This window comes from Nycticebus coucang, chromosome 8, assembly GCF_027406575.1.
Source record: "Nycticebus coucang isolate mNycCou1 chromosome 8, mNycCou1.pri, whole genome shotgun sequence".
Lineage (NCBI taxonomy): Eukaryota > Metazoa > Chordata > Mammalia > Primates > Lorisidae > Nycticebus > Nycticebus coucang.
The window spans coordinates 125,587,794-125,607,011 of NC_069787.1; the positions used below are offsets into that span (position 1 = coordinate 125,587,794).

At 39.6% G+C, this 19,218-nt stretch overlaps 1 protein-coding gene across 1 annotated transcript in view; it reads left to right on the forward strand.

Annotated features, from left to right (window-relative positions):
- Positions 1-3,833: 3,833 nt before the first annotated feature.
- The window catches only part of SCHIP1 (schwannomin interacting protein 1), a 791,641-nt gene continuing 776,256 nt past the window's right edge, over positions 3,834-19,218 (forward strand). Inside the window, exon 1 of the mRNA XM_053599493.1 lies at positions 3,834-4,025. Coding sequence (XP_053455468.1) covers positions 3,864-4,025 — 162 coding nt within the window. The 5' untranslated portion in view covers positions 3,834-3,863. The remainder of the gene's footprint in view (positions 4,026-19,218) is intronic.

Sequence of the window (19,218 nt, forward strand, 5' to 3'; positions counted from 1 at the left end):
GTTAACTTTCATCTCCCCATTGGACGGTGAAGCATGTGAGGGGAGGAGCTACACCTGTCTTGCTCATTACTGTTTTCTCTGGCACCTAACTCAGCATGTAGCCACAGTCATAGGTATGCACTAGGAATTTGTGGAATGGATGGGGAGCCCTGTGACATACCGGAACTTTTGATTGATTATTATGAGTTCCTATTTCTTGAGTGACTTATGATGTGCCAAGCACTTTTCAGATCTTAACTCTCAAAGTAACTTGATAATATAAGCATTTTTTCTTTTTCCAGAGGAGGAAATAGCATGAGGGAATTTAAATGGTTTATGCAAAGACACCACATGGCTACTAAGCTCAGAATCTTGACTTTCAACTCAGCTCTGTCCCTCATATCTCTGTGGTGCTACCACCTTTGAAAACATCTGCTCTTCCTCATTTCTTTGTGCTTCAAGGTCATAATTTTTTTATTGTTCTTAACAGAACCAGAGGCAGTGAAAAACGTTTTTTAGTAGAGTTATTACAGGAGTAGTTTATATTTGGTGGGTTACATAAGCTTTGTCTTCAAGGAATGGGAATGCGAGTGTCTACCCTATCCCTGTCCAGCCATTGTACTCCCAAAGCAGATGGCTGTCCCTTCACAGGCTCATGGCTGGAGATAACTTGGCTCAGGATGTCTTGTGCCTTGAGTCTCACCCATATCTGATTTAGATGAGACTCTGGACTTTAGGCTTTTAAGTTGGTAGTGAATTTAAGAATTTGGGGCTTTGGGGATGGAATAAATGCATCTGACATAGAGAGAACAACATGAATTTGGGGAGGTACAGGCTGAATCTTTGAATATATCCCCCTAAGATCATGTGTTCGAAACTTAATCCCAATGCAGCAGTGTTGGGAGCTGAGGCCTACTGAGAAGTGGCTAGATGGTGATGGTGAGGGCTCTGCCCTTATGAATGTTTTAATGTTGTGATCACCAGAGCGGGTTCATTATGAAAGAGTGAGTTCTATTTTCTCTCTGTCTCTCTCTCTTTCTCACTCTCATCCTCCCTTGCTCTTTATCCTTCCACCATGTTATTGACTCAGCAAGAAGGCCCTCCCTTGACCTTGGACTTCCCAGGCTCAGACCACGAGCTAATGAACTTCTCTTCATTGTAAATTACCCAGTCTCAGGGACTTTGTTAGAGCAGCATGAAGCAGTCTATGATGATGCCTGTGAAAGTTGGGTTCTTTCTGAGGGAATGAAGGTGGTGTTGGTGCAGAGCTGGTAGGCGGAGCTGAAGGGAGGCTGAGCCAGCCCTCTGCTCTGTGCTCTCCAGAGCTCTTCTGGGTTTGCAAGTGCCTGTCTTGATAGCTGGGTGGAGAGGAGGAAGACTGGCCTCCTGAGGGTGGTGTGGCCCACAGTCTCCTCATATCTCTGAGGAGAAACATGGCAAGTCCCTCCAACCCCTGAGATTGAGAAGTAGAACCTGGAGGAGCTGGCCTTGGGGGCTCTGACCCTCAGCTCCTCAGCAAGTCCAGGGGGTCCTCTTGCTGGAAGGTTCTAGGATGCATCTCTCACTAGGAGGCCTTCTGTGTCTGGAGCTGGGCAGTTGCTGAAGCAAAGGATGAAGGGAATTGGGAGATAATGAGCTTTCTTTCCTGCTATGCTTCTTCAGTGGGCCTCCCATGGAGAAGTGTAGAAGAAAGCTGGAACCCTTGTTCCTCAGGCTGAAGGATCCTCCTGCCAGATTTGATTTGCTAACTGGGTGTCTTTAAGCTGTAAAATAATAGAAGTCAGGAATTCTGAGTTTGTTGCAGGTTTGCCCTTGTACAGCTGCCAACGTGGCATAGAACTGGCTTCCTCAGAGAGGATGTTCTCATATGTTTTGGCAGAGGACCCATAGACTCAAAGCCTGCCCTGCCCTGCCCTTCATTCTACAGATTAAAAAAACAAAACAAAACAAAAAACCCTCAGAGGTCCAGAGAGGTTGTAGTAATTAACCAAAGATTCAAGCTTTCTTTTGGAAACTGTCTCCCAAATCCACTTAGAACTTTGTAGACTCAGGCTCTGGGTCAAACTGATGAAGCTCACTTCCCCGTGCTGGAGTGACCCACAGGCGCCCAGAGTGTGGGTCAGCCGGAGTGGCTGTGTTGCTTCCTCCTCTTTCATCAACTCCGGGGCTTTGTAACAATGGGCTTGAGTTGCTCCTATGGGGTTTGGGAGGGGGCTTAATCAGAATCACCTGGCGAGGAGATTTGTAGAAACACACATGCAAAGTCCACTTGCTTTCTACCACCAAGAATAAATCCCAGATGGAAGAGACAGCAGTGAGCATGGGTATTTGTAAGTAATTCCAAGGCACCCACCCTCCACTGAGTCCCTTGCGGTACTGTTTGGCAATGCTAAGCCCCTTAAGGGTCTTAAGGTCCTTGTGTTCTTCACAGCACGTGGTGTCTGATTCAGTAGATATACAGTAAGTACTTGTTCAAAGAGCAAATGAAGCAGTGGAGAGATGACGAAAAAAATCTAGACAAAAAGGACTGAGCCCCAGAGTCTGAGAAGGAGCGGCAGTTCCTCGGACAATACTTGTTAGCCGAGCATGCTTAAAGGTGAGCCCGGCCTTCTTTAGCAGTCTGACCGTGGACTATCTATCAATAAACATAAACACTGCTCTGCCCTTGACCTCAAGAGTTAAAATAATAAATAGCTTAGTTGGCCATCATTAATTCCACTTCAGATTTATTATGTATAATTGTGGCCTTGAAAAGAATGACTCCCACACTCAGCTCGGGCATTTTATCCTCAAGCCTCCCAAAGGTGCGTCTGTTGTAAAACAAATAAAATCAGCTTCCCACCTCCTCCCTCCCATCAATAGCACATTTGCTATTGAATCCAGGCAAATGGCCATTTGCAAGGGTGGATGAGCAGTTAAGCCACACAGGACAATGTGACACAGCGACATCCCTCATGGTAATATCGTCCCTCTCCTCATTACATTTGAATATAGATTGCCAGTGTGCAATGCCTTCCCCCTCGCTATTTCTAAGGTTTAAGAGTTCTTCAGACAAGGTGATGTCTACATGTGCTGCCTGGAAATTATTAGCCTATTTGTAAGCCTAAATGGAATCACAGCTATTGTCTCTAAGAACTTAATTTGCCAAAGCTCTTTTCTTCCTATCCTTAATTATGTATATATTTATAGTCTTGAGCCACCTGCCTGCGCAGTGCTTGTATATAATCATATTTTAGTTGCCACTTAATGGCTCAGGGCTCTTCCTTTATACTCTTGCTTCAAACTGTACATTTGAATATCAGTACTCAGCTCAGCTTCTGACTATTAAATATGCCCCCCCCCACTTCTTGAAAAGCTGTGAACAAGCCTTTTAGCTTTTTATCTGGACCAAACAGTAGTGGTTTTACACGAGAAACGAGAATTCTGTAAGTAAATCTATGTATTTATATGTCTAAAGTGCATTATAAAAAGAGGCAATAAATCCAGTTTTCTACATAAAAGGAATTAGATTTTCCAGTTTACCTCTGCGCTGGGATTAATAAAATGTGCAAGAAACAGCTGATGGAATGATCCATTTGAAGTTTGTAAAGGGATCTAGGGAAGCTGGCTGGAGTAGCCTTTTTATTTTTTCAAGAAAGGATGCCTGTTAATTTTTTGATTCAGTCTCGTTCCTGAATGACTGTTTTAAAACGAGCTGAGAGACTGTTACCTGGCCATTTCTGTTGGCTGAGCAAATTCACCCGTAAATCCAAGTTTCTCTTCATTTCCATCTCGACACGTCTCCAAATTACAGAGAATTCATTCCTGCGCTGGAGAGGTGCCAGAAGTTTCCCATCTAGCTGTCTGTGGGCTGCCTTTTTCTTTCCCCTCTTTGAGGCTTTCTGATGCCTGGAGTGAGCTCAACTCAAAGGTTTGCAGCCTCACACTCGCCTCTCATTGCCCACAGCTCCACCGAGCTCTGCGATTCTGAGGAATACTGGGTGCCAGCATCCAATTCACAGCCGCCTTTCCCCTGCAGGTGTTGCAGAAACTTCAAAATGCGTCTGGTAATGTATTTGCTCCTCTAAACATGCCACTTTGATGTGCATTAGATAGAGCTGCTTATTATTTCACAACAATCTCTTTTCTGAATAGCATTGCATACAAAAAGAATCTGTCCAAGGGGGCTAAGGGAACAGGGTGGGCTTAATTATTGATCCAGGTATGTGTGTGTGTGTGCCCTTGTTAATGTAGACATGTGTGTGTAAATATGTATTATTCACGCCCACATATGTCTGTACAGGCAGATTTCACTAAAGGAAGCTCATTGAAAACAATACTTTTTATGTACGTCTAGATTGTCTGATCTATAAACATTTTATACAGCAGCAGCAAGTAGAGGAAAAATACATTTTTCAAACCCATGCAAACAGCATGTCTTGGATATGTATTTATAAAGCTCTTTTCTTGTGTGTGTTTGTGTGTCTATGTGTGTGTGTGCATGGGGGGGATGATGGTTTTTGTAAATTTGGAGAGAAGAGTTACCTTGCTGCTGCCCGAGAATTTCTACCCCATGTTACCTGCTCTCTTAAAACTCAGTAAGCGCTGAGAAAAAGAGCTGTGGTTCTGCTCTGGAGTAACCCCAGGGGGACGTTGAACTGCAGCGTTCTGCAGGCATTTTAGGTATTTTAAATACTAGTACTTGAATAATCAGTAGATGGGGCAGATTTGCTACAGCCAGATTCTGCTGCGTTTTCGGGCTGGCAGGAATCCCGTTGTTACTGTATGGTCAGGATGTGCGTGTGTTCATTGAACTCTGGTAAAGCTGCATGGGAGGGTAGGCTCATAAATCACACTGTTTGCCCACATTGGATGCTAGAGTCTCAAATTAGGAAATGACTTAGTAATTAATAATATAGTCAGCATCCCTTGTCGCGTTGGGTTAAGAGTTACATCCTCAGAACCTGCTTTTCTAGTTACAGAGATGGGTGATTCGTGGTTCAGACTTAATTGCTAGTTTGAATCCTGAAGCTGGAAAGATGCATCCAGTACTTCATTTAAAAGACTTATTGAGAAAAGTGTCTATTTATGACAGTGGCGGTGATCTCATTATGGCTATCCTGGGCTATAGGCTTCAGAAAGATCACTTGTCTGGAGTACCGCTCACTTGTGTAACAGAAACTTCCTTTCTTGTCTTCGTATTATCATCTTTTCACTCTGTGTTATGCTCTGGCTTTTTGAAATCAATAATTACTGATCATGATAAAGATGAGAGTACAAGGTAGCAAGCCAGGCAGAATTTATAAAGAAAAGTAACTTGAACGAGTACTTTTCTAAGAATTTAAATAGATTTTCACAAGTGTTTTTTTCTACATGTACAGTGGGTATTGATATTTGAAAAGGGAAGCATCTTAAATATCAACTTGTTAAGTAGAACAGATTAGGATAGTATTAATGCCATCTTATATTTGCTATATTTGAAATGAGATAGTAAATAGTTGTTTTATACTACCTATTTTGCTTCACTACATGGATTATAAAACCAACAATTTCGATTTACTTGGTGAGATAGTTTACCTAGTTGTAATAATAAAAATGAAAATTTTAAAAGTCTGTACTGCTTTCACTACTTAGTAAAATATCTTCTTAGCATTCAAGATTTAATATTTTATCTCCTAGAGCTGTGTACTTACAGAGGTTTGTATGTATTTCAAAAAAATTACATAACTTTTAATGCTGATTTTATCAACCATGTTCAATTTATAATTACTCAAAGTAGTGCAATAAACATGCATTTCAATACGGAGGGGTGGCTCCTTGAAAGGGTATGTTATATTAGGAGCCATTAGAAACCGGTGTCGCCTATAAATGTTATATCCATATATTGCTGATATAGCTGATTTCTGTTATACTCATATATTGCTGTGTATAGCTGATTTCTATTTTAGATACTATTCATTTCCAATATTATAAATGAGCCTAAGATTGTATTGTATTCATTGTAGGAATCTTGCCTTTGAATGTAAATATAACATCTTGATGAAGGTTTCAAATCGAATGTATAGGGGGCTTGAAAATTTAGCAACAGTTTTTCGGGTATGTATTGCAATATGCATTAATGCATATATAAAGATGAAACTATGCAGAAACATTCTTTGCATTCAACCATGTCACAAAACACTTTCAGCTTACTTTTGGTTATTTTGTTTGAAGTTTCATAGGCATAAAAGGAGGTTTTATTTTTCAGAGCTTTTGTAACACTGCGTGGTAACGGAAAGCATTCAGGGCCATTTTGTAGGGAATATCATATGTACTAAATAGTGGGAGGGAAGAATCCTGCATTTACCATCTGTCTCCAATTCTGATTTCCTACTGGCTTGTAGCTGTGTTATAGACCAGGCTTTGTTTTATAAAACAAATTTACATTACCCCAGGAACCTAAAATAGCTATAAAATTCTTCTCCACTGCAATAGTTTCCCTGCTATATGATTGAGATTTTCTTACCACATATTTTATTCTTAAGGTTCACATGTGGAAAGAGAATGCACAGAAAAAACACTTTATAGACTGTGCACGGATGGCTGAAAACATTCATCCTTTAAGTGAGCACTTATTAAGCGTCACATTGCCAAGCCATCTAGCTTTGGGACAAAAGATTGAGTGGAGTAGGGAAGTCCTATCTAAGGAAATAGGAGATGCTATTCCTGCTATTTGATCATTAAAATTGTTTATGGAGCTATAGACACCTTCAGTATGGTGTGAGAATTACATTTTGTTGTTGTACTTAGCTTCAAAATTATGCAGTCCGGAGGGAGGATTTGCCAACAGGGAGGAGTGATCACTGTTGGGGTGGGAGGGCGAGGTGACCAAGAAAGACTCTCTGCAGAAGGTAAGTTCTCAACCTGGTTGTGGAGGAGATTATTAGCAAGACTGATGGAAAGGAAAGGAACAGGCTAGGGGGCCGATGGAAAAGAGAGATGGGAAGAAGCATAAATGGCAGAGACAAAGAAGGTGATGACATTGTGGAGAGAAGAGGAAGTGACAGCAGGTGAAATCCACACGAATAATGACAGCGATGGGGGTTAAATGTTTCTAATTAACCTTCGTTAGCCTTATAGACCCTGTGGAAAATTCCTTCATAAAACGAACATTTCTTCTATTTTATTATGTTGAACAACCCCTGTAAACAGCACTTGAAAGTCTATATAATGATTTTCATTCATATTCTTGAGTATTTACTATGGACCAGCTATGGACTGCACTAAATAAATACTGTAAATGTGTGTGCATTCTCTCATATAGTCCTCATTTCATATTAACGTCCCCATTCTACAGATGAAGAAATTGAGAAGGTTGTGTAATGTATCTGAGATTGTACAAGGTCAGAAGTGGAGGAGCTGGGGTTTAAACCAAGAGTCTGAGCTCAGCCTTCTAACCCCTCACCCCCACCCCCCCAACAAGTCACTCCAGCTTATCAGTTCATGTCTAGCTTCAGGTCCAGACTGATATGGCTTGTCATTTGCTGGTGTGTTGTGTTGTTTCTCTAGGAACAGGTATTGAGACGGAATTAGTAGAGTAAGTACTCTGAGGATAAATGGAGAGGAAGCAAAATAGGGCAAGGAAAGCCGTCAGCCCACGTATCACAGGTCTGACAAAGTCTCATCCAACCCAGTGGCCACCTCCGATGGAAGGTCATTTGCCCGTTAAATAAGTCCCACTTTGGGTAGAAATGACCAGGCCTAGTACCCCTACCATGCTTAGCCACTGGCTGGGAGTCCCTAGGAAGAACATTGTGGCTCAAAAGTTGAGGCAAATCTTGAAGATTCTATGGCTAGAGGTTGTCAGCTAACTGCACTTCTTGCAGCTGAATAGCAAGCTCTTTCCTGGGGGTGGGTGGGGGGGAGATCTGAATAGTGAACCTCCTTGGCTGTCAAGGTGATCTCTCTCCAAAATGTCCCATAAAAATGTAAGGAACGGCAAGCTAGGTGCCGAGGGTAAAGGATGTAAGGAAGTACTTATTCTGTGGGTCATTCAGTGCCAAGTTGGGCGCCTGAAAGCGAGCGTTTCCTTAAGTTTTGCTCTGTAAGTACCTTCCCCATCTCCCGTCCTAGACCTCAGAACCTCAGGGTCAACATACTTAGAATTTATCTCATCATCTTCCCTCCAAATGGACTGTTTTTTCAGTCTTCTCTCTCAGGCTCATCTCTTTCTCTCTGCTCCCATCGAAGTCAGTCTCCACTGGCACAGCATCCTCTGTGCTAAATGCAAGTCTGGTGTGTAATCCACTGTGTAATACTCCTCAAGTTCCTAGCATCCCAGAATTCCAATATTCTTTCCATGGCATATAAAAAGACCACATATGATCATATTGTGTTGGTTGTCCGTGTCCAGGGATGGGGCAATTTCAATGCCATGGCTAAGGAATACCAGAAGTGTTAATTTTTTATACATATAATAGGTAACATTTAATTCTGGGGTTGAAAGATGGGTGGGAATTTGCAAAGTTAAGAAGCTGTTCCACGTGGAGGAAGTGGAACCAAGTGATTTGGGTGTGATTAGAAGGAATGGGTAAGTGGACTGGAATTTGGAGAATACATAGGGGATTAATGGCATATATGCTCAGAAAAGCAAATTGGAACTGGTCAAAGAATGATAGCCATGGAGGTTTACTTTTCCTTGGAAGGATTTTTTTTTCTTTTATAGACTAACAAATTCTTCTTTATCACCATTACCAAATGGAATGCATAGTAGTATAGCCATTTCTGAAACAGCTTGGCCTGTTGTTATAAAGCCAAACATAGTATCACAACATGATGCTGAAAACATGCCCAAGGTGTCTATTAGAGACCTGGTATGATCAAAACAGGCTCATGTGAAGGCAAGCGGGGCTGTGGTGTGCAGACGGCCCTGAATGTAGAGCGCCAGGAGCCACAGAGACTAGTCAGAAGGCTGTTTTGCTTACAGGTGGAAGGAAAGGAGTTCTTGCATTAGGAATGTAAAGAACGGAAAAGACATTAAAAATATGAAATAAGGATGAATAGGATTTTAAGAACAGTTAGGAGAGGGCATGAGAGCAAGATGGTACCCAAAGAGGACTCACAAGTTTGAATTGTTTGATGGGAGGCTGGTGTATGGGAATCAGAAATGGATGGGAGGAGGCTTTGTCGAAGGAAGATGACAAAAGTCTAAGAGGTGTCCACAGGTGAACCATTGCATTTGTTTCCCCAAATGAATGTCATACACATCTTTCATCTCAGGCACTGCTTGTTCGACTCCTCAAATTTTGCCTGATTTTTAATTTTCTGTCACTTAGAGATTTAACTATAATCCTTTAAACAAAAAGATTAAGGCATGGAAACAAAAATTGTTTACAGACATAATCATTCTGACAAAATTCAGGTTCCTTTTTCTAAAGTGAAGTGTAAAAAATGCCATTTTGGGTTCCACACAATTTCTAACAGCCATTTTGAATAAATTATTATACTTTCTTTTTAAATTTTCTTGGCTTCGTATAGACCCGATCCTGGCTAGCAGAGGCTGGTGAGACCGGGCCATCTAATTGAAGGCCTTTGTTCATGCGGTAGATGGAATAGCCAAAACTGTTATCATGAACAGCAGACAACCTCTCATGGAGGAAATCTGAAACCGCTGCCTCCCACTACCCAACGAACAAAGGGACAAACTAACAACATGAACAGAAAAAAGACTTTGCAAAGAAAGATTCAAATAAAGTATGATTTTGACATATAATTAAAAGCTCAGTTTTCAATAAGAAGGAAATAGCGACAAAGACTTGAGCTAAATAAGCTTTAGGTACAAAAAATGAATGGTAAGTTTTATAGGAATTTGCAATGCAATGTGAGGAGCTCAAAGCAAATATTTAATTGCCCTGAAAACTGAACAACATAATGGTCAAATTTACATATTCTTCCAGGCTGACTTGTTTTACTATAGAGTGCAGGAAAACACTTGCAGTAATATTGCATTAGCATCCATGTACAAAAAAAGAGGCTTTTAAAAGATAATCAAACTAACCTCTAAAGCCTACTACTAAATAGCTGCATATACTAACTGGTGTCTGACAAGCTGTGATGATCAAAAGATGTGCTGGTGACATGTTGCTGTCTGTTTTGTGACAGTGATAACCTAGATCTGATGCCTCATTCCTGACTGAGACTGCCAGACACAGAAATACAGGATTTGTACATTCTGACCTCTAGAGTATGGAGATCTTAAGTTAATGAGTATATAAAGTTTATTTTTAGTTTCAGACTTAAATATAGGACAATATGTTTTCCTGGTTGTATCAAAGCAAAAAAAGAATAAGACACTGAATCATAAAAGGGAGGGCATCTGTCTGTGTGAGGTTTTGTGAGTCTGTGCTTTCCCTCCCCCACCCCCGTGGGGCAGCTGTCTATAGTAGACAATGTTTGATATTTAAGATAAACTGATGAGATAGGGGCCATTGTTATTGCCCATTAGACAGACGAAGAAACTGTGGGTAGAGAGGTTTAGTAATTTGTCCCAGGTCAGGCAGGGAATAAGTAGCAGAGTAGACTTGAACCCTGGCCTGAGCTCCCAGACCCTGAGCCAGGCACGGTGGGAATGAGCAGAAGCAGGGATTGGATTGGGGCTCGTCTACCACAAGGCTCTTCTCGGAAGCTCTCCTTTTTCATGCTGCTCTTCTGATCTCCCCTGGGTCCTTGACATTCTCCATATACTGTAAGAAATACGATTGTTAACTCAGGAACCAGCACTAAACGTGTTTTGATGGACTGATAATGAGTTGCACACTGAGACTATAAATATGTTGCTACTCTAGGGATGGATGTCTCTGAAGTGCAGGTGTCCACCTGCGCATCCTCACCTCACTATATCATTCTTTTAAAATAGGGAATTTGAATTCTGCCTTCAATTTTGCTCTCTATCGGGCAGTTTGAGGTCATCATTCTTTATAGAAGACAGTAAATTACTGCTATTTGTTATTATATGACAACACGTGTGTGATGTACATGGACATTCTAACCGTATAGAAGCTTGCAGAATTATATTTGATGCAAGCCCCTGGCGAGTTCTCCCTGACAGAGATAACACCCATTTAGCCTCCTTTCATTCTGAAATCTAGATTTCCTTGTCTGTAAAATGGGTATCATGACTACTACCAGTTCCTATGAGAAAGCATGGTGTAGCAGAATAATTATAAGCTTGGGGATCAGAATGTCTGGGTACATGTCTCTCTGCCACTTTGGAAAACCACTTTCGTATCTCTGTGGAATGGGAATAATACTTCTTTGTATTGCTGTGAAGATGGCGCATGTTATCATTCCTGGCATTATAGTAGGTGTTTAATAAATGTGTTTTTCCCATCATTAGGAACACAGAAGCAGAATATGTAAGTGGTTAAAAGCCCCTGACTGTGTACCCAAATTTCTAGCTTCCAATCTGAGCTCTATTACTCATCAGCTAAGAGACATTAGGAAATTTTTTGTGACTTAGTTTTCCCATCTGTAAAATGGAAATGATAAAAACACATTCTTTGGTTCAGCACCTGTAGCATAGCGGTTAAGGGGCCAGCCACGTACCCCAAGTCTGGCAGGTTTGAACCCGACCCAAGTCAGCTAAACAACAATGACAACTGCAACAACAACAACAAAAATAGCCAGGCATTGTGGCAGGCACCTGTAGTCCCAGCTACTTGGGAGGCTGAAGCAAGAGAATGGCTTAAGCCCAAGAGTTTGAGGTTGCTGTGAGCTGTGATGCCATAGCACTCTACTGAGGGTGACACAGTGAGACTCTGTCTCAAAAAAAAAAAAAAAAACAAACAAAAAAAACACCCAAAGAAACACATTCCTTGTTGGGCTTTTGGGAAGTGTAGTTGACTTAATATACATAAAGTACTTAGAACAGTGCCTGGTACACAGTAAATACACCGTGAGTGGTAAGCCCCTCTTTCTGAGATAGAGGTCCCTTCGATGTGATTTTTGTCTCAGAGTGAGGGGCCTGGCGATTCACAGTGCACCTAAGGGCAGGATTTCCAGTTTCTTTTTATCTAAGCCCTACATATATTTATTTAATATAGTGTCCACTGAGTCACCATATTATGTATCTCAGCTTAACAAGTTCATGTATGATCTATACAGATTGTTTGCGAAGACAGGGCTCTCACGTAGCAAGGGTGGGGTGGGGGCAAATCAGTCCAACCATGTCTAGGTGGCAGTTTGCAACACCCATCAACATTGTAAACGCACATCTTTTTTGACCCATCAGTTTTACTTTAAATATCCCATCAGAAATACTCACATAACTGAGCAGATGTGTGGTGAAGTTGGCTGCAGCATTATTTGTGAGACTGAAGATCTGTAAACAACTAAATATACATCCAGAGAAAAATACTTAAAAAAAATATGGCATATCTAGGCAATGGAATACTGCAGAGAAGAGTTTAAAACTGGTAGAGCCATATGTGTGGGTAGGAAAAAATTGTGCACACATACTTTTAGGAAAAAAGAAGCATTTTTCAGAGCAACTTGCAGTAGAAATGATACTGAATATATTAAATACATATATTTATATCCATTTGTATAATAGAAAAATTCTCAAAATATATATGAGAATTTGTTAGTAATGTTTAGCAATGGGAAGGGTAAATGTATGTAAAGTTCACATTATGTGTACTTTCTGAATTTTAAAACATGGGCATGTGTTGCGTTTACAATTTAAAAGAGAAAATTAAAAAAAATGGTTAAGAACAATCCTTTTATTCTCTCTATCCCACTACATTAGTTTTATAAAAAATTAAACCAAACAAGAATGTACACTGGGGGAAAGACTCCCTATTCAATAAGTGGTGCTGGGAGAACTGGATGTCCACATGTAAAAGACTGAAACTGGACCCACACCTTTCTCCACTCACAAAAATTGATTTAAGATGGATAAAGGACTTAAATTGAAGGCATGAAACAATAAAAATCATCAAAGAAAGCACAGGAAAAACACTGGAAGATATTGGCCTGGGAAAGACTTCATGAAGAAGACTGCCATGGCAATTGCAGTAACAACAAAAATAAACAAATGGAATTTAATTAAACTGAAAAGCTTCTGTACAGCTAAGGAGACAACGACTAAAGCAAATAGACAACCTACCCAATGTGAAAGGATATTTGCATATTTTGAATCAGGCAAAAGCTTAATAACTAGGATCTATAGAGAACCTAATTTAATCCATATGAAAAAAGCCAACAATCCCATATATCAATGGAGAAGATAGATGAACAGAACCTTCTCTAAAGAAGACAGACGGATGGCTAGCAAACATATGAAAAAATGCTCATTATCCCTAATTATTAGAGAAATGCAAATTAAAACCACCCTGAGATACCATCTAACCCCAGCGAAAATGGCCCACATCGCAAAATTTCAAAACTGCAGATGCTGGTGCAGATGTGGAGAGAAAGGAACACTTTTACACTGCTGGTGGGTACAAACTAATACAACCTTTTTGGAAGGAAGTATGGAGAACCCTCAAAGAACTCAAACTAGACCTCCTGTTTGATCCTGCAATCCCATTACTGGGCATCTATCCAGAAGGAAAAAAAACCCTTTTATTATAAAGACATTTGTACTTGAAGCATCACAGGAATGGAGAAGCATGAATCCTATGTATTCAACTTTCATATGAGGACAATTAATGACAATTAATGATGTGATGGGAGGTGGGGGAAGGGAAGAGCAGGTAGAGAAGGAAGGAGGGGGTGGGAGAAAGGAAAAGAAAAAAAAAGAAAATAATGACTAATTCTCACATAAGTTGGATTTAATTTTGACCAAAGTACATTATTTGAACAATAATTTTTAATTCAACTTGTTACTATGTTATTTAGGGTATTGCACCCTCATTTATAAATGAAATATGTTTGTAATTTCCCTTTATAATAACATATTTTTTCCTATTTAAAAAAAATCAGTCTTTTTTGGTACCTATAATACTAAACCTTGGAACGATATTTTTGAATAATTGAGCCAACTATCATCTTAAGTTAAAACAGACCGTGTATCAACTCACTGCCAAAGCTCCAATTTGCTCCCGAGGAGCAGAGACCAAAATGACTAAGGAGATTTCCTAACATGAAGTCACAGGAGAGTCTTAAGTCCTGTGTCAAAAACTCCTGTTCAAAAATTCATACACTTAGAGAGGGAACATTAAATCAAAAGCATTATGTGGGAATGGGGAGCATTGAGTCTCTGGCTTTTCCTTAGGTCTTATTAACTCTAAACATGGGAAACATTACACAGGGGAGTTTTTTACATTAAAGTTTCTCTGTATTTCTAAATCCCTTCACTCTGTCTTTTGCAAAATGCTATATGAAAGTTACATTGCTTTTGGGTTTTGAGGGCAGAAAGAATTTGCATGCAAGAGTAATCAAGATTCCTTGCCCTTTGTACTTTTAAAAGTGCTTACACACACATTGTCTCATTTGATACTCACAAACGAGGTATTCAGGACAAGTATTATAAAGCTCATGTTCTGCATATGGATTTGAGGTTTGGAAAGGTTAAGTGACACGCAGGTCAGTGTGGGGCTGAACACACAGGGACCCTTGGTTATGTATTGGCCTTCTTTGCAAGGGCAGGGTGTGTGGTAGAATTGCCTCTATGGTTTACGAGGTGGTTTAGTATTTTCTGGGATCACTTTTACTCTGGTCTAGGAAGACCCAGGAATTGAAAATTGACCTTTCTTCCCCAAGTAAACGATAAATGTCCTCATTTAAATGGTTAAACAATCTAACAAAATCCAGGTAGGTACAGGTTTCCATGTTGACTCCAGCCCTTACTAGCTATATAATCTTGGGCAAATTGTTCCCTTATCTATAAAATGGTGATTTTGATGTCTTTAGTATTCTGTGGTTGCTGTTAAGAGTTGAATAAAAGATAACTCTTGAATATAATACAACTCTGAATATAATACAACTCTGTTAAGAGTTGTATATAAAAATCTTTATATACAAAGTGCTTGATGGAGTGCATGGTTCATGGCGGACAGTCAATAAATGCCAGCGACAATAGTAATTATTAACAGTGTTATGAATAAGTCGGAGGATGGCAGGCAGGATTCATGTAGGGGTCAGAATTTTTTTTTTTTATTTCAGATTAGCATGAGGATACAAATGATTAGGTTACAATGTTTGCATTTGTTAGGTAAGGTCCCTGTTGTAGTTGTGTCCCCCACCCAGGAGGTGTGCCATGTACCCTTACCTTATACCTATTCAGTGGGAGCATGCTGATCCCCCTCCCTCTTTTTCTCCACTCCCTTCCTCTTCTCCCCTCCCCCAAACTGGAATTGAGTTTTTCTACTGGCTTCAATTTAGTATTAAGTACATTGGATACTTGCTTCTAGTGATACTTTACTAAGAAGAATGTGTTTCAACTCAATCCAGTTAATACAAATGATGTGAAGTCTCCATCTTTTTATGGCTGAACAGTATTTCATGGTATACATATTCCACAGCTTGTTAATCCATTCCTGGGTTGATGGGCACTTGGGTTGTTTCCATATCTTAGCAATTGTAAATTGATCTGCGATAAACAATCTAGTGCAAATGTCCTCATGATAAAATGATTTTTTTTCGTCTGTGTAGATGCCTAGTAATGGAATTTCAAGATCAAATGAAAGTTCTATTTTGAATTCTTTGAGGATTCTCCATACTTCTTTCTAAAGAGGCTGTATTAGTTTGCAATCCAGGGGGTCAGAACTTGTATTTGCTTAGAGATGACAACTCCGGGCTGCATCCTGGAACAGAAACCAACGAGTTCTTTCCTTCTGAAAGAAATGCCACTGGAAACACAAAGAACCAACTAAACATAGTCAGAAAGGCTCCATGAAGCTTCTCTGAGCCTCCATGCAAGGGCTGGGGCATCCCTGAATAAAGAGGCCACTCTCAGCTTGACACAGAGTTCACCAGTTTTCCAGTTTATGCTTCGGAGTAAGATGAACTGAGTAGGAAGGGACAAGTCACCCTGGACTTTTAATCAGGGAGCAGTCATTTGTCCTAAAAGAGCTAGAGTTGGTCTCTAGTCTCCTCAATTTCAAATTATTAAATTAGATATTTTCAGAAATCTGAGAAGCCAGAGCTCAGAACCCACATAATGAATAATAAAAAGGTATATTTGCCATTAAGCTTAAACTTAACTTTACTATGACTTCTGTGAAGTTTTTAAAAATGATTTTCCTTTATCCTATAACTCTTACTGCAGAAAACACAGAGCATCAAAATGAAAGGAAATAAAAATCCTTAGAATGCTGTTCATATTCCTTTTGGTATAAAGTTATTGAAATGTTAATAAATACATGTATTTTCATGAAAACTGTAAAGCGCTGTGCATATATTTTATGACCTAGGTTCTAACAATATGTCATGTACGTATTTCCACATCAGTGACTGTAGGTGGATGCTGCATAATTTAACTAACTTTCTAATCTTGAATGCTTAGACTGTTTTCTTCCTGCAAGAAAATTTCTTGAAAAGTCACTTTGCAAACTCTTAACTCTTTTCTTAAAATAAGTTTCTAGAAGTGAAAATTTTAGGGCCAAGTATAAATGCATTTTTCAGGCTTTTGACATTAAATTCTCTTCCAGTTAAATTTTTACCAACTTTATCCTTATTATTAGTGCAAGCATGCAATTAGATTAATGACTAAGTAAACCCGACCTCTATTTATTTATTGTAGAAATTTACGGTGTCCTGTGTGCTGTGCCAAGAATAAAGAATGCTTCTTTTTAATGCCAACTCCTATTTTTGTTTTTATTCACTGAACACAATATATCCTTAGGACAGTGTGTTAGTGAATTGCATTTGGGAGGTTGGTTAGTGATTATCGGTAGACTATGATTAGCTTTTTGTGGAACGCAACAGAAAATGTGAAAATAATTTGGAGAAAAATACTATAAGCACACTTCCCTGGAGCCCATTAATTCCACCCACATGCGCCTTTTAAGGTGTGAGAATAAAACAATCAAAGGCACATAAACCCTTCCAGTGTGGTTATCGTCACATCAATTTTCTCAGGGTTGGAAGTATCCCTGCCTGATCCCTACTGCACCATGGTAGGCTTCACAAGAGAAACGTTAAGATTGGAACTTTTCAGCAGAAATTACTCTTGATGACACCAGCCCTGCTGTCAGAGTAATTCCTGCTGGAAAGAAAATGTCTGAATTAATGGTCTAATAAACCAAGTTAGTGTTTCATCTTGGTAAAGGATTAATTAGGGGAAGAGAAACTAACATTTATTTGGGTTCCAATTTGACAGGTCTTTTATTATTACATTACAGCATTTAATACTCCCTATCAACCTGTGAGGTCGGTATTACCACAGTCATTTTATAAGGAAGGAACTGAAATTTATTCAAAAAAAGTCTTGCCTAAGGCTACATAGCTGGTGAGGTGCAAAGGTGGGATTTGAACCTGGGTTTTCTTTTTTTTTTAATTATTTTTTTAATTAAGTCTTTTGTACATAGATCATAAATACATTTATGCCCATTTCAGTGTGTTGATTATTTGTACAAATTGGAGTGCTTACATCATACTAATCAGCATAGCTTTCATTTCATTTACCCAATTATAGCATTAGGACATTTGTGTTCTACACATGATAGAACCAACTTGTACTTGTAATGTGCTCCACAGTTGTGGTCCCCCTACTATCCCTCCCACCCCCTCCTTATTCCTCACCCTCCCCTTCCCTCCATCATACCCTAAAGTTATGTTTCATTTTTCATATGCAAGTGTGAGTTATTATAAATTGGTTTCACAGTAGTACTGAGTACATTGGATACTTTTTTTTCCATTCCTGAGATACTTTACTAAGAAGAATATTTTCCAGCTCCATCCACGTAAACATAAAGGAGGTAAAGTCTCCATTTTTTTTTACTGCTGCATAGTATTCCATGGTGTACATATACCACAATTTATTAATCCATTCATGGGTAGATGGGCACTTGGGCTTCTTCCATGACTTGGCAATTATGAATTGAGCTGCAATGAACAATATGGTGCAAACATCTTTATAGCCAAATGATTTTTGGTCCTTTGGATATACACCTAGAAGAGGAATTGCAGGATCAAATGGCAGGTCTACATTTAGATCTCTGAGTGTTCTCCAAACTTCCTTCCAAAAGGAACGTACTAGCTTACATTCCCACCAGCAGTGCAGAACTGTTCCCTTTTCTCCACATCCATGCCAGCATCTGTTGTTTTGGGATTTTGTGATGTGGGCTACTCTTACTGGAGTTAGATGGTATCTCAGAGTAGTTTTGGTTTGCATTTCTCTGATGATTAAAAATGATGAGCATTTTTTCATGTGTTTGTAGGCCATGCACCTGTCTTCTTCAGAGAAGCTTCTGTTCATGTCTCTTGCCCACAATGAAATGGGATCACTTGTTTTTTGCTTAGTAATAAGTTTGAGTTCTCTGTGGATTCTGGTTATTAGACCTTTGTTGGTAGTATCTTGCAAAAATCCTCTCCCATTCTGAGGGCTATTTGCTTTACTTAGTGCGTTCTTGGCAGTGCAGAAGCTTTTTAATTTGATCAGACCCCAGTAATGTATTTTCGATGTTGCTTCAATTACCCCAGGTGTCTTCCTCATGAAGTATTCTCCCAGGCCAATTGTCTCAAATGTTTCCCCTGCACTCTCTCTAAGAATATTTATAGTTTCATGTCTTAAGTTTAAGTCCTTTAACCAGTGAGAGTCAATTTTTGTTAGAGGGGAAAGGTGTGGGTCCAGTTTCAGTCTTCTACAAGTTACCAGCCAATTCACCCAGCATCATTTATTGAACAGGGACTCTTTCTCCCAATTTATATTTTTAATAGGCTTATTAAAAATCAAATAACGATAAGTGTCTGGGTTCACCTCTTGGTCTTCAATTCTGTTCCATACATCTACCTCTCTATTTTTGTGCCAGTACCATGCTGTTTTGATCACTATCGATTTATAATATATTCTGAAGTTTGGAAGTGTGATTCCTCCTGATTTGTTTTTATTTGAACCTGGGTTTTCTACTTCTGTAGTCTCCTTTTTCTCACTGGTTAGACAGCAAGCCTGAGGGTTTGTCTTCCATAATATTCACTGTAAATGTGATTACACTTTCAGTCAACCAGACTGCAGGTTTCCTCTTAAAAATCAGTATGTCAGGCATAGTTGGAGACTCTATCCAAATGCTCTGTCAGTTAAGATACATTTGTAGGCCAGAAACAGAAACTCCACTAAAC